Here is a 15,890-nt window from a genome sequence, read left to right as displayed (position 1 = left end):
TAATATAAAAGACCTAAATACAATAAAAATTTATCTAAACTCTCTTATATTCTAAATGCTAATCATAAAAATTCCTTTGGCAAACGAGTGGCTTATAATGTAGTCTGGTTTCAAAAGTGTTCAACTAGACATTAGATGTCTTGGGTTTTATTTTTTTTTATCAAGATTTTATTTGTTTCCTTGTTTGTTTACTTATTTGAGAGAGAGAGGGAGATAGAGCACACGAGTGAGGGCAGGGGAGCAGAGAGGCAGAAGGACAGGGAGAAACAGACTTCCTACTGAGCAGGGAGCCCAACATGAGGCTCAGCTTGATCCCAGAACCCTGGGATCATGATCTGAACCAAAGGTAGATGCTTAACTGACTGAGCCACCCAGGGGCTCAAGATTTCTTGGACTGTAGACCCAGTTCTTCCACTTGGATAAGTCATAAACCTTCTGAGCCTTGCAGTTTTTTTTGTGTTTTGCTTGTTTCAGGTTTTTTGTTGTTTTTTTTTTTTAGCCCTAAATAGAGGTAATATTCATTCAACACTTATTCATTTATGCAACAAATATTCATTGAGTATCTATTTTGTACCAGGAGCTGATTCAAGACACTGGAAAAGCCATGATCAAAACAGACTAAATTCCCTCCCTTCATGAACTGTTCGCTCTAAAAGGGGAAGAGACAATAAATTAGACTGACTAATAAAGGTATCACTATACATATGCACAAAACTACATGCTGGTGAGGAGGCAGATTGGTGGGAACTCTCATACATTGCTGGTAAGGATACAAAATGGTGCAACCACATTGGCAGAGTCTTATAACGTTACACTTTTTAACACAGCAATCCTGTTTCTAGGTATTTATCTAAGAGAAAATGAAAACATGGCCCAAATAAAGACCTGCAGATGAAGAAATATAACCCCAGAGCAGAAAGAACCGAAAAGACAATCAGCTTGTGATTGGATAGACATTTTGTAGTACATTTATACAGTATAATACTACCCAGTAATAAACAGTAATAAACTGATGCAGGCAACAATATGAGTAAATCTCAATAGCATTATAATAAGTGGGGAGGGGGGGGAAGCAAGCACAAAAGGTTCAATACTCTATAGTTCAATTTATGTGAAATTCTAGAAAAGGTAAAACTTCAGAGACAGAAATCATATCAGTAATTTTCAGGGGTTGTGGTTGGGGGTGAGAGATTGACTTCAAAAGGGCATAAAGAAACATTCTGGGAAATGGCCTATGATGTTTCAATTGTGCTGTCATTCATTTGTCAAGACTCATTTAAGGATATACTTAAAGGGGTATATTTTATTGTGTGTAAAAATAATGCCTCGATAACTCTTACTTTTAAAAATATATGTAAATTATGTAATATTTTAGATAGAGGCAAGAGAGAGAGAAGGGAGTTGAAATTTTAGTTAGAAAGTCCTAGAGTAGATAATTTTGAATGAAGTAAAGGAACAAACTACATAGAGATCTGGAGAAGGACATTCAGGCAAAAAGAATTGCAAATGTGAAAACTGAGAAGCAGAAACGTGCCAAGTGTGTTTATGGAAGAGCAAGCAGATCAGTGTGGCTATAGAGCAGGGGGTTGAGGAAGCAGGAGATAAGAGAGGAGATCAGATCACACAACACTTGACGATAATGGGAAGCTACCAGTCGGCTTTGAGAAGCAGAGTGACATGAAGTGACTTGAAGTTTAAGAGAAAATTCCAGATGCTTCATACAGAACAGTCTATGAAAAAACAAGTATAAAATCAGGAACACCAGTTGGAAGACAAACTAATAATTTAGACAAGGGATTATGGGGGTTGAGAGGGTAGCAAAAAGGGTTTATATTTTACATAAAACCATTTGATTTGCTGAGAAATCTAGGTGTGTGAAAAAGAGAATTAAGAAAAAATCCATGCTTTTTTTAGTCTGAACTGCTGAAAGGATGGGATTGCTATCATTAGAAGGAGAGACTTAAGAGAATTTGCACTTACAACTGCAAACACAGATAGGACTAACCTATAAGCATCTATCCAGTATACGAGTTTGCTAGGGCTGCCATAACAAAATACCACAGACTGTGTGGCTTAAACACCAGAAAGTTACTCTCTCACAGTTCTGGAGACAGGAAGTCCATGATCAAAGTGCGAGCAGGGTTGGTTTCCTCTGAGGTCTCTCTCTCTTGACTTGCAGATGGCTGCCCTCTTGCTGTGTCTTCACGTGATCTTTTCACCATGTATGTGCCTCCCAGTGTCTCTGTGTGTCCAAATATTCTCTTCTTATAAGCACACCAGTCAGATTTTATTAGGACCTACCCCTATAACTTCACTTAACCTAAATCACCTCTTTAAAAGCCCTGTCTTCAAATGTAGCTGCATTTGGAGCTCCTGGGGATTTGGGCTTCTACATACAAACTTTGAGGGAACATAATCCAGCCTGTAACACCCAGTGATATAATTTCAGAGTGAGTAGAACCATATCGTTTATCCTCTAAAAACTTGGTATTATAATTTAAAAAATTCTACTGTGGGTGCTTCATTCTTTTAGGTATCAAAAAAAATTTTTTTAATGGAAGAAATAAATTAGACTCCAGCTAATTATCTTTAGAGCGTGTTCTAATTAACCAAGAAGACACCAGGTACATATGTAACGAAGAGATGAGCAACACAGGGGAGTTGAGTGGAAGTAGTAGACCTGGCCTGGACACACATTGAGAATTCATATACACAACATATTTCCTTACACTTCACATATTTAAACAGTCCTGGAGAGACATTGTTTATAAAAATAGCTTTTTGGGTGGTATATAAAAACTGAGAACTATAACTATAGAATTTTTTAAAAGATTATTTATTTATTTATTTATTTGACAGACAGAGATCAGAAGCAGGCAGAGAGGCAGGCAGAGAGGGGAGTGGGGGAAGCAGGCTCCCAGCTGAGCAGAGAGCCCAACACGGGGCTCAATCCCAGGACCCTGAGATCATGACCTAAGCCGAAGGCAGAGGCTTAACCCACTGAGCCACCCAGGTGCCCCACTATAGAATGTTTTTGCAAAGTAAATTCTTCCTTTCCAGAGTCAAGTTGAAATTTTCCTGTTTGTTAAAAAATAAATATAAAGTGTATAAGCTAAACATTAAATGTTATCAAGAATTTCAAGTATAAAAAATACCCTACACTAACTGAATCTGGTTGGTTTTATAAAATATCTAGTAGGAACAGTATTCAGAGCAATTAACATATTAATTTCAGTAGTTAAAGGGAGTTATTTCTTCCTCCAAAACAAGTTATTAACAATGTCTCTAAGCATTTATTCAGCGTGACTAATACTATAAAGTATGTAGCAGTGGCACTTAAAATATTCAGCAAACTGGAGATGAATGAATAAATAATGTAGCAGCATTTTACTTGAACAAGAATAATTTCCTCAAAATTTCCCAATAGGAATGGCAGACACCTCGAGTAAAATTATCAAATCATATACAAAGTGCCAACACTGGCATTATACTCATCTCATAAAGAATTCATGGCAATGTGCCCAGCAGGTGAAATATTCCATAAGCAGGATTCTGGTCCTGTTTAATCTGTCATCAGGTACCAACAATGGCCGGACACTGAATCAGTTAGGAATTAAGCCTCAAGTGCCCTCTCTAGGAGTTGAGGATCATGATTCACTTGCTAGATTCCAATATAATAGATCTTAATTATCTTTAATTTTTTAAATAGACTTTATTTTTTAGAGTAGTTTTAGCTTCACAGGGATATTAAGCAGAAGATACAGACATTTCCCATATACCCCCTGCCTGGATGTATGTATCACTTTCCCCATTATCAACATTCTCCAGCAGAGCGGAACATTTATTGTAACCCATTAACCACATTAACACATCATTATCATTCCAAGTCTATTGTTCAGGATTAACTCTTGGTGTTGGACATTCTATGGGACTGAACATGTTTATAATGTCATGTATCCACCATTACAGTAGCATACAGAGTAGTTTCACTGCCCTAAAAATCCTGTTTTATTAATGTTGAGTTTTAGATGTTCTTTGGATGCTTTAGATAACAGTTCTTTAATAGATATGTCTTTTGCAAATGTATTCTCCCAGTCTGTGGTTTGTCTTTTCCTTCTTTTAACATTATCTTTCAAAGAGTAGAAAATTTTAATTTTAATGAGGCCCAGCTTTAATTCTTTCTTTCATATATCATACCTTTGATGTTGTATCTCAAAAGTACTAACTAAACCCAAGGTCATCTAGAGTTTCTCTTATGTTATTTTCTAGGATTGTTATAGTTTTGCATTTTACATTCAGGAATATGATCCACTTTCAGTCAATTTTTATGAAGGGCATAATGTCTGTGTCAAGATGCATTTTTTTGCATGTGGATGTCCAGTTGTTCAGCACCATTTGTTAAAAAGACTATCCTTGCTCCATTGTATTGCCTTTGCTTCTTTGTCAAAGATTAGTTGACTGTATTTCTGGGCTCTCTATTCTGTTCCATTGATCTGTTTGTCCATTATTTTGCCAATACCTCACTGTCTGGATTACTGTAGCTTTATAGTAAATGTAGAAGTTGGGTAGTTCCAGTCCTCCCACTTAGTTCTCCTTCATTATTCTGGGTCTTTTGCCTCTCCATACAAACTCTAGAATCAGTTTGTTGATATCCATAAAACAACTTTATAGGATTTTATTTGAGATTGTGTTGCATCTATAGATCAAATTGGGAAGAATTGACATCTTGACAATATTGAGTCTTCCTACCAATGATCATGTACTATCTCTCCATTTATTTAGGTTTTTTTAATTTGTTTCATTAGAGTTTTGTCATTTTCCTCATATAGATCTTATACCTATTGTGTTAGATTTATACTTCAATTTTTTTTGGTGTAAATGGTATTGTGTTTTTAATTTCAAATTCTACTTGTTCATTGCTGGTATATAGAAATGTGACTGACTTTTGTATATCAACCTTGTATCCTGAAGCCTTGGCATAATTACTTGTTAGTTTCAGGAGTGTTTTGTTGATTCTTTCAGATTTTCCACATAAACAATCATGTCATTTATAAACAAAGACAGTTTTATTTTTCCTTTTCAATCTGTATACCTTTCATTTGTTTTTCTTTTCATACTACATTTGCTCGAACTTCCAATGCGATGGTGAAAAGGAGTGATGAGAGGGAACATCCTTGACTTGTTCCAGATCTCAGTGGGAAAACTTCTAGTTTCTCATCATTAAGTATGGTGTTAGCTGTAGGTTTTCTGCATTCTTTATCATATTGAGGAAATTTCCTTCTATTCCTAGTTTACCAAAAGTTTTATCATGAATGCTTTTACTGTTTTTATTGATATGATCATGGAATTTATCAACTTTAGTCTGTTGGTGGAATTCCTTGTATTAATTGATTTTTGAATGTTGAACCAGCCTTGGAAACTTGAAAAAATCCCACTTGATTGTGGTGTAAATTTTTTTTACACATTGTTGAAGTTGAGTTGCTAATGTTTTACTGAGGATTTTTGCATATTTGGTTATGACAAATATTGGTCTGTAGTTTCCTTTTCTTATATCTTTCTATGGTTTTGATATTAGGCTAATGCTAGCCTTATAAAAATGAATTGGGGAGTATCCTCTCTGCTTCTATCCTCTGAAAGAGATTGTAGAGAATTGATATAATGTTTTCCTTAAGTGTTTGGAAGAATACAACAGTGAATTCAACTGGGTCTGATGTTTTCTTTCTTGGAAGATAATTAATTATTGATTCAATTTCTTTAATAGATATAGGCCTATTCAGATTATCTATTTCTTGTATGAGTTTTGGCAGTCTGTCTTATTCAAGGAATTAGTCCATTTTATCTAGGTTATCAATTTTGTGGGTTCATAGTATCACTTTATATTCTTTTTAGTGCTAATGGAATCTTTAGTGATGTCCCCATCTCTCATTTAGAGATGTCCCCTCTCTCTAATATCATTCTGATATTAGCAATTTGTGTACATTCTCTTTTTTTCTTTGTTAGCCCAGGTAGAGGCTTACCAACTTTATTGATCTTTTCAAAGAACAAGACTTTGGTCCTTTAATTTTCTTTATTGGTTTCCCATTTTTAATTTCATTGATTTCTACTTTGATTTTTATTATTTCTTTCCTTTGGCTAATTTTTAAAATTAAATTTGCTTTTTTTTTTTCTAGTTTCCTAAGGTTGAAGCTGAGATCTTTGATTTGAGACAGTTCTTTTTTAATCCACACATTCAGTGTTATAAATTTCCATCTAAGAATGCTTTCATTGCATCTCACAAATTTTTAAAAGCTGCGTTTTCATTTTCATTTAGTTCAAAATGATTACCTTTAATTACATTACTACAGTTCATTACACTGATTAACAAACCAGTACTTTCACCAATGAAAATCCATTTCTGACATTCAGCAAAGCCTTAGTGTTGATTGAGATGTGACTAGTAGATAGGTTTGTGGTAATCTTTTCTGGAGTTTAGGCTCTCTGCTTTAATGTTAGTTGAACATTGCTGGAGTTTAGACTCCTGATTAAAATACCAGCTACCAATGGTTGTGGGTTAACAGATTACTGCAGTATCTGTACTATTTTACCATAGATTGAAACATCATTATATTCCATTTCAAATATTTCAGATTGTATCCTTAAATCTAGGTCAATTCAGGAAGTGAAATAAGATCAATACTTTAAAGATTGTAAACTCTCTGAGAATGTTCATCACATCTCAACTAAGTGAAATGCTGTGTATTTGATACAGTCACATGACCGGAGGCCATTCCGTGTATCTTAAGAGAAGAAACCAACAATTTTACTTGTCACTCTCCCTCTAATGTTGGATGTTCATGTAAATTTCTGTCCTTTCACAGCCCTTCCACAAGAAAGCATGAAAAATAATTTATTTAATATCTGCAAATCTACAGTTAAAGAAAAGGAAAATAGTAACTAAAGGTGACTTTGAAAAGTAACATAGTTGCAAGATAGTTAAGAAGGCTTTCTCCTATCTACCAACCCTCTTGGCCCCTGGAGGAAGAAAGATGAAGAGACATTAATCTAGCACTCAAAAGTCTCATAACCCATTAGAAACAATGAAGATAAAATAGGCAAATGATAAACTTACATTGGATGCTACTGCTAGTGAAGTTAAGACTTTATCATTAAAATAAGAATTTAGTTCAAAGCAAGAAGGAAAAACAAAGATAGCAAGTGTTTGGATTAAAAATCAAGAATGGGATGGGTTGGGCGCCTGGGTGGCTCAGTGGGTTAAGCCGCTGCCTTTGACTCAGGTCATGATCTCAGGGTCCTGGGATCGAGTCCCGCATCGGGCTCTCTGCTCAGCAGGGAGCCTGCTTCCCTCTTTCTCTCTCTCTGCCTGCCTCTCTGTCTACTTGTGATCTCTCTCTGTCAAATAAATAAATAAAATCTTTAAAAAAAGAAAAAAAGAATGGGATGGGTTGCCAGAAGTTTCTTTACTGAATAGTCATTTATTGAGTGCCTATAATTATATTTGATTCTAAGATGTCGATAATCTATCAGCTTTTTTTTTTTTAAAGATTTTATTTATTTGACAGAGATCACAAGTAGCAGAGAGGCAGGCAGAGAGAGAGGGGGAAGCAGGCTCCCTGCTGAGCAGAGAGCCCGATGTGGGGCTTGATCCCAGGACCCTGAGATCATGACCTGAGCTGAAGGCAGAGGTTTAACCCACTGAGCCACCCAGGTGCCCCATCTATCAGCTTTTTAAAAGAGAAAAAAATCTATGTTAAATGTGTCTATCAGTTGTAAGGGGCCTTCCCAAAAATGTAAAAATATGAACATGCTCATTTTAGGACACATGCAAAGCACTTCATAAAGACAGTAGGTTCAGAAGAGTGCCTATTAGTCATGGACCTGGCATTACAGAGATTAACCTGGTGGAGTTATACATACATTACAGAAATAAATACATAAAAGTATAATTATAAACTAATATTGCAAGAAATCTGGATAAGTTTGTATATGAAGTAAAAATCTGATTTTAGAAAGTTGAAACACTGGGGTTTCTCTAAGGCCGAGTTTTATTCTTTATTCTTTGACTAGTGAACACTATAAAGTCAATGAGTTATGAGAACTTCCCTTTCATCTTCTTTCTCCCTACATCGCTGAGAAATTTTCAGTCTCTGCTAAATATTGCAATCCTACCTCTCGTTTTTCCAGATGATTTATCCACCATATTGGCACCAAGAGTAAATCTTCAGTCAGAGCTAATTTTACAGATCCAGATTTGTACATCTTTATCCCACATTAAGATATTCATAGCATCTCAAGTTTACTCAAAACTTCTGGCTGAAGTCTTTGAGAGTCATGTTAAAGTTACTGTCCAAGAGCACATTGCCAAACAAGATTGGCCAGGTGATGTCAATTATTTTACAACATGTTCAGTTATTCAGTATATATCACTTCCTATAGTTTATAGTTACAGTATTATGTTGGGATTGGAAGGATGAAATTATTGTATGTTTTCTACTTTAAAGGAGGCTCAAATCTAGTTGAGGAGATAAGAAAAACAGCATTCTTCTATGAGTATAATGTCACTCAATAAATAACATTTATCCAGAATAGTCCTGGTTTATGTAGAGGGCTGGAGTTGGAAAAAAACAAAAAACAGATGGGGGGATACCAAAACTAAACAAACAAACAAACAAAATCTTTCCATAACCTAGCAGTAAAATCACCCCTCCTAATGGTTTGGTAATTGTTGAATATTACTTAACTCTAGTCTGCTGCTATATTGGACCCTGCTCTTTGCTTTGACCCAACCAACTGCAAAGAATTAATACCACCCCAATCTTTCTTTAGCTAGCCATCTTTGAGAGCTTTAGATTATTACTATATATTGAAGGAACATTCCATCTTACATAAGCAGAATGTTTTATTCTATTTTTGCCATTTCTTAAAATCAAAGCAACCTAGAAAAAGTTATTTCCACGAACTCATTACTTATTGCTAACTTGACATATTCAGCTTGATCATCTGGTGTAATGTATATATTCTTGAAACTAAATTGATTATCTTGACACTTGCTCTTGGCAAAATGAAAAGAAAGCTTATAGCTTCAAATATAAGGTCTACATATTACCACATTATAAGGTTAAGATGCCAGAGAAACTAGGAAAGCCTTTTTTAAAAAAATCAAAGGCATTTTGTTATTTGGTTGGTAAAACTATGAATTTAAGAAAATCTGAATATAGGTGGCCCAAGTATAAAGAATATCTGAAACACAGGTCCTAAATATGATGCCTTTTTCAATATTTTATACCTAAACAAAATATGTGAAAGCATAGGCATATTAATTTTGCAAAGATTGCAATCTCAGATATACTGCATCCTAGCTATGACATTTTCTATGATTTTTTCTCATAAAAACTGTGAAAGCATGAGGCCAGCAACATCAAGAAAATTTTAGGTGAGCATGAGTATAATGGCACTTATAAACTGATTAGTGTGAAAAGGTCACAGTGGCAAAAACAAGAAAACCACCAGAAGTCATATGGAATCCATGAAACAGAAAGTTCTTTCAAGCACACATATGAGACTACACAATGCATTAGCCATTATTGTTAGCAATACTTTTACTTACTTTTTTAAACACACGTGACTAAAAGTACATTGATAAATATATGTTATATGCATAGCAAAATATTGGCTTTGCTTCTCCAAAGACCAGGTAATGGCAATACTGATCAGATTCATGAGTGTAATGTGGGTGGTATTGGGAGCCTGGGAATCACAATGTGAAAATCTAAGTGAGGATGGTACTGTACAGATATCTGATCAGCACATTTCCCAGAGAAATCGTCAACCTCCCTGCTTCTCTTATACCCATTTCAGCACCAAATTGTACTAAAACCTCAGCACCCAGCAGGATGAGCCAGTCTTCCCTAACTGTGGTTGAGAAGAGAACTTGGACAATGGGACACAGTGATTAGTACACATTCCTGATCAGTCTTCAAAAGATTAGGTTTTGGATGCATACCCTGTGATAAAGCATAACTTGAACTTAAACTTGTGGGGATCTGTTTTTAGAAAAGCAGAGATGGAAAACATTAAGAGTCAGGACCCATGCAACTCTCCTCCTGATTGCCCTGAAAAGCAGGAATCATGGACAAACAAAGCTATTTTTGTCCCCCAATTATCCTCTGAGCATTTGTTTTACTGAACCCCACAATCTGTCTTGATCTCATCATTTTTAGGGAGGTTGCAATCCCACATTTATCTACTCTCTCACCATCATCTCTAATCTCTCTCTTTCCTCTGCCTCTATGTCCTCATTTCCAAACACACATAGCTCTTTTCTGTCACAAATTACCATTTGCAGGAATTCACTGGCCTGTCCAATGGGCACTGTTTTTCTGTTTCTTTGATACCAAAATGGCCTGTGCATACTTTCTCCATGTTGTTACTGCCTACTCCCTTCTTCATCTTTTGCAAACTAGCTTGTAGTTCTGCCTCCCCTCCCCACCCAATACTGTTTCTTAAGTTAATGATGATCTCTCTCCCTACCACTGTCTTCTAATGGTCTCTTGGCACAGCCTCGTCCCTTGCCTTTGACAACCTGACATTATGTATTTTTTTTTTCTTTTTCTGATCCTTCTCTCTTATTTTTTCTTCTACCTTCAAGCTATGACCATTATCCAGTCTTTGCTTCTCTGATCTTTTTCCTTTTTAAATCCAGAGAGATATTAAGTGGTATTCTTTGGTCTGAAGTACCTTAGAAGTGGCCACTGAAGGTTCAGGAACAACTAGAAGGGTGGACAGGTGGTGCCTCCCACCACTTCAAATGGGAAAGTCCTCCTTTTACCTGATTTACTTGTTCTATGTTGCTTCTTTTGGCGAGCTTATTTGGAATCTAATTTCTTGTTTTACCACTATCTCTATGACTTTTGCCAGATGGAGAGGAGAAGGGAGTTGAGGGAAATTGGAAGGGGAGGTGAACCATGAGAGACTATGGACTCTGAAAAACAATCTGAGGGTTTTGAAGGGGCGGGGGGTGGGAGGTTGGGGGAACCAGGTGGTGGGTATTACAGAGGGCACAGATTGCATGGAGCACTGGGTGTGGTGCAAAAACAATGAATACTGTTAAGTTGAAAAGAAATTTAAAAAAAAATATATATATATATATATATATTTCAAAGGATTAATATCTTTCTTACATCAAGACCTGTGCCATTCCTTCCATCTGGACCTCTCTCCTACACTATTCCTCAGCATTTTCGTAATTCCTACCAATATTTTGGTCTTCTATGCCCTCCTTCCTGAAGGAATCCAGGAAGTCCTTTATGAACCCCAAATCTGGGTAGGATGTTCTGTGTGGTACCATTGCATTCTGTATCAATCTCTTAACACAGCACTTTATTTCATTGTGTTTTCTGTTTGTCTACATACCCTACTAAACTGGAAACTCACTGGGGACAGAATATTACATCTCTAGTGTAGTGCCTGGCATGTAATAACTGAAAAATCCAAGCAGATAAATATATAGTCCAGCAAGGAGATACAAATTAGGTGACACTGCTCTCTAAAGAGAAATGAAAGGGTTATCCCTCATTCTGATCAAACTGTCCTGATTTGCCTGCTTCCTGAGTGTCCTTGGCACCTCCTTCATCCACTTCTGAGTCCTGTTCATAACACCCACACTATTTGCTTTTGGGGGAAGTTATTTAAGAAAGAGACATATACTGTTAAAGATACTTATGATGACCAAGAAAAATTTAAAATGCTAAAAAATCATACTATTTTCAAACTATCATTACATCATTCTCAACAAAATTCTAACATTACACTATTTTGGCCTAATTTCAACAATTCCAATGTCTTTCATGAAGGTAATAAACCTTCAAAGGATTTGATGCCATGTCTAAGAAGTTTATAGGGAAAATGTTGGTGGTTAACTGACTTACAACGGACATATTGCTTCAAATATTTGCTATACAAAAATGTATCTATATAAATGCAACCAAAAAATCCTAAAATTAAATCAAAGAAAGGAGCAACGTAATGTCCACATACACTCTGCAAAAACAGGCTTAGAGAAATTCCAAACTGCTGGCGTACTAAAACTAGAAAGTGCAGTAGGTATAGTCCCATCTTGAAATCTAAACGGTAGTATTACCTTTAACAGGCAAAGCCTGAGTACCTCCATCATAAATGCTATAAGTTCTGAAAGCAAAAATCACATTTAAATTCAGTGAGTTTTGTTTGTGTTTGTATAGTGAGAACTCAAGTATCAAATGGGTAGCTGAAGAGAGGACTTTCAAAATCTTGTTCAACTCTGAGAGTCTGGTCGGGATTTAGATCATGAATCAATTTAAGTCACTTTATCTGCAGGGCAAATTTTCTCATATTTCTTAAAACAATAGCAATTTTTGTAAAGAGGAAAGCCCACAGCCAACAGGGGAAATGTTACTTACGAGTATTGTGTCAGCAGTTCCAAATCATTATGCATGTTGATTGGATATGCTTCACTGAGTTCAAACAACTTCTCCAGGGCCTCATAAATGAAAATGATGCAAATAAGAGAAGCAAAAGCTTCTTCAGTAAACCGGGTGATATAGCAGACGAGGGAACTTGCATCAGTGGCCACAAGTATGATACACAGAGTTGCTGTCCAAAGGCCAATACTAGCTCTCAGAGATAGGTATGACAGCCCGTATTCTCTAGAAGGAGGAAGAGAACAGTGGGAATAAGGTCATTTAACAGCTTGCCACCATTTTAAATAGATGGAAATAAGTCTAATTCAGGAAGTGAATGGAAATAAGTTTCACATCCCATGAGTATCTAAATTCAAGACTGTCTAAAGGGAACATCTAAAGGGACAAAAATAAAAGGGGTTTCTCAGTGTTTAAAGAGTATCATCTTTTAGGAATTTTACTTAACATATTACACAAATCTTTTATTTTTCCTTTCTTTCCATGGAGAGACAAAATGGCAAACTGAATCGAATCAACCACTTCTGCCTCTCCCAGCAGACCCCAAATATGATGTTGGGAGAAGTATAAATACAGTGGAGAAATAGAGAGGGGGTATAGGGCCAAAAGTATTTGACACTTACTTGCAAAATTTAAACAAAATCTTTTCAAACACCAAAACTGGTCCTGTACTGCCTAATATGGTAAGAGGCTGTCCACCAAAGAGAGAATAGGCTATTCCAGTCATCGATGCTCCAAAGAGAGATTCGATTGCACTCTGTGTAGAGATATAAAAAAGTCCATTACCTAAGCTGTACAGGCAACCATTATAACTAGTGAGAAAATGTTTAAAATACATGAGTATATCCTTTCTCCTTTGCTATGAATAGTCTAGCGACCCTGGGCAGGATGTGGGGTAGGAGGATAAGAAAAGGGACAAACGGTCAGCAGAATATGAGTGGTACTCAGTTGGGAAATGTCCTCACCACATTCCTTATCTTGCTTTTTTTTTGGGGGGGGTTGCCTTCTAACAGTTTACATGTGTTCATAGTAAGTCTCAGGACAGAAGCATGGCCTGTATAAACAGGAAAAGGTATAAGTAGGAAAAGGACTCCCTGTGAGCTGAAAACTTAGAAAGCTAGCTAAGGATCAGGGTCAGGGATGGGACCAGAACCTTGTGTGGGACTGAGAACTTGTCCTGAGGTATTCCACTCCCGGATTACCAGTTCTACTAGCCATCCAGGAAACTCGTACGAAGTGTACAGGTACGACCACACATCAAATCTCTCCTCATGACAGAATCCAAAAGCAAATGGACACTTATCTAACTATGAATCTTAAGCACTGATTGAGCTTTAAAAATCCAAGGAGAGCATAATACATACTATACGACCTTCAGTTGCTTCTCCCAGCAGTCCTCCAAACGTGATGACAGGAGACATGCAGGCGCAGTAGAGGAACAGAAAAGATGCTAAACACTGCAGGCTGAATGCGTCTCTGAAGTCACTCCAGAAGTATGGAGCTTTTCTTTTGATATCTAAAACAAGTCCCCCAAAAATCCTAAGACAGGGGGGAGAAACACAAGAGTGAAATCCAAATATAAAAAAACCCCACACAAATCAAAACCCTCATTTACTTTGTTGCCAGGTCACAGTATACGTTTTCCATCAGCAGAGATGAGACCCATCTTAACCTGCTGCATTGTACTCTTGTGATCTACAGAGATGGCTTGTACCACTTTGTTACTTCCAGTCCTAACCAAATATTGTGCCAGCAACCCCAAAACCCCAGGTTCTCTCAGACAAGGTTCAGAGCGGTTCCTCCATCAAAACTCAAATAATGAAATTTAAGGATTTCTCTAACCTCTGTGCCATTTCTATATTCATCAACTCCTCCTACACTCAGGCCTACTACTCTCGATCACTGGCAGTATTTTCTAATTATTTACATTTCATTTAGCATAGCAGAAAGTGAAGGTTGGGAGAGCAAACTGGCCTTCATATTCTCCAATAGTGGGCATTACCCTGGAGAGAAGATGGAGTGTTTAACCATGGCTCCAGTTACCTGCTTTCTCTGCCAAAATATTTCTCACCAGGTATCATTTCCAACAGGCATCTAAATGGCCTTATGGATGACAGTAATATCTGGTAAAGACAGATTGCTTCCATTATTGTTTTCATTTTTAGGAAATTAGGAAGGGGACCTTAAAATAACCAATCTAGAAAAATGTAATTTTGATCCACTTTTGTCTAAACATATCCCAACATCTATCATTCACAAGACAATAATGGCCTTCCTTGGTATAAACTCACTTATTCTAAATGTACCCAAAACCCACACTGAAACACTTGAAAGAGGATTAGCGGGCAGGGGCCCAGGGGCGAATAGCATTAAGTTATAAAATGCTCCTTAAAATTTGAGGACTAAAACGTTTTCAATCTACTAGGAACAAGAGTATTAATGAACAGGTATTCTAATTCTTGGAACATTTGGTAAAAATATGTGGATTTAACACTTGGCTACTAAGAGCTCTTTGTGCTCCATGGAATAAAGATGTCGTATTAAAATGAATAAGACTATGATTAAGTTGCTACAGGGAGGTTAAAAAAAACCTACTATGTTCCAGTACAGTGCCAGTAAGCTGAATATATTTGGATTATGCAAAAATATTAAGTTTTGTTATTTATTTTCTACAGAAATATTCACTGGCAATCTTAGAATCACCTCAAAAATTATTGTTCTCTTGAGAAACAAATTCTGGTTTGGGTTGAAATATGTGTATCTTCAGGATAACAGAAAATTATGACTATTATTTTTAAGTGCCCTGATCTGACTGACATAGACACAATAGTACCATGTTAGTAACTATCTTACTATTACATAAGCGATAGAATCACTATTATTACCTAGTGATTGCTTCCATCAGCAAGACAGGGAGTAGGAGAAACTGAGTAGGATGAAATTCTAATTGAAAAGAGGACATTTAAACTCAAAGAAGCTTACAGTGAACTTGTGACACTCACACACACAAAGATCACCTTAGTTTCCCCTAGTTGTGTTTGTTAAACATATGCATAGTTTTTATTTGGGGAGGATCATTTCTGAATGGTGTGTTAACTTATCAAAGTCACAATAGATTTAATCTACTATTTATTCATTCATTTATAATTTATATCCCACCTAATCCCCAAAATATTTTGAGGTGGTTATGAACTATTACTTAGTGGTTAACATTTATAGGTTTGATAGTACTTCCTATTAGACCATTGTTTTCTAATTAATTACTTATTAGGGCATACATTAGTCTAAATAGCTATTATATTACTGTGTAATAAACGTGCTGTTAGCAGCAAAAATCTAAATCCGGAAGTGAGAGGTCATTGCAGAGAACAGTGCAAGAGCAGCCCAGATGTACACCAGCAACTCCAGGAGAGCAGATGAGTAATGGATACTTCAAGT

General features: G+C 36.3%; 1 protein-coding gene across 8 annotated transcripts in view; it reads right to left on the bottom strand.

Moving 5' to 3' along the window:
• SLC4A10 (solute carrier family 4 member 10) overlaps positions 1 to 15,890 on the bottom strand; it is a 297,324-nt gene that overhangs the window by 66,251 nt on the left and 215,183 nt on the right. For all 8 annotated transcript variants that reach the window (XM_047722426.1, XM_047722427.1, XM_047722424.1 and 5 more), the window contains 3 exons: positions 13,817 to 13,991; positions 13,076 to 13,209; positions 12,435 to 12,680 (listed from right to left, as the gene is read on the bottom strand). In XM_047722426.1, the coding sequence (XP_047578382.1) occupies positions 12,435 to 12,680; positions 13,076 to 13,209; positions 13,817 to 13,991 (555 nt within the window). The remainder of the gene's footprint in view (positions 1 to 12,434; positions 12,681 to 13,075; positions 13,210 to 13,816; positions 13,992 to 15,890) is intronic.

The sequence above is a fragment of the Lutra lutra genome, chromosome 3, assembly GCF_902655055.1.
Source record: "Lutra lutra chromosome 3, mLutLut1.2, whole genome shotgun sequence".
Lineage (NCBI taxonomy): Eukaryota > Metazoa > Chordata > Mammalia > Carnivora > Mustelidae > Lutra > Lutra lutra.
Note: the sequence above shows the minus strand (reverse complement) of the source record. Positions and strands in the feature narration are given on the sequence as shown.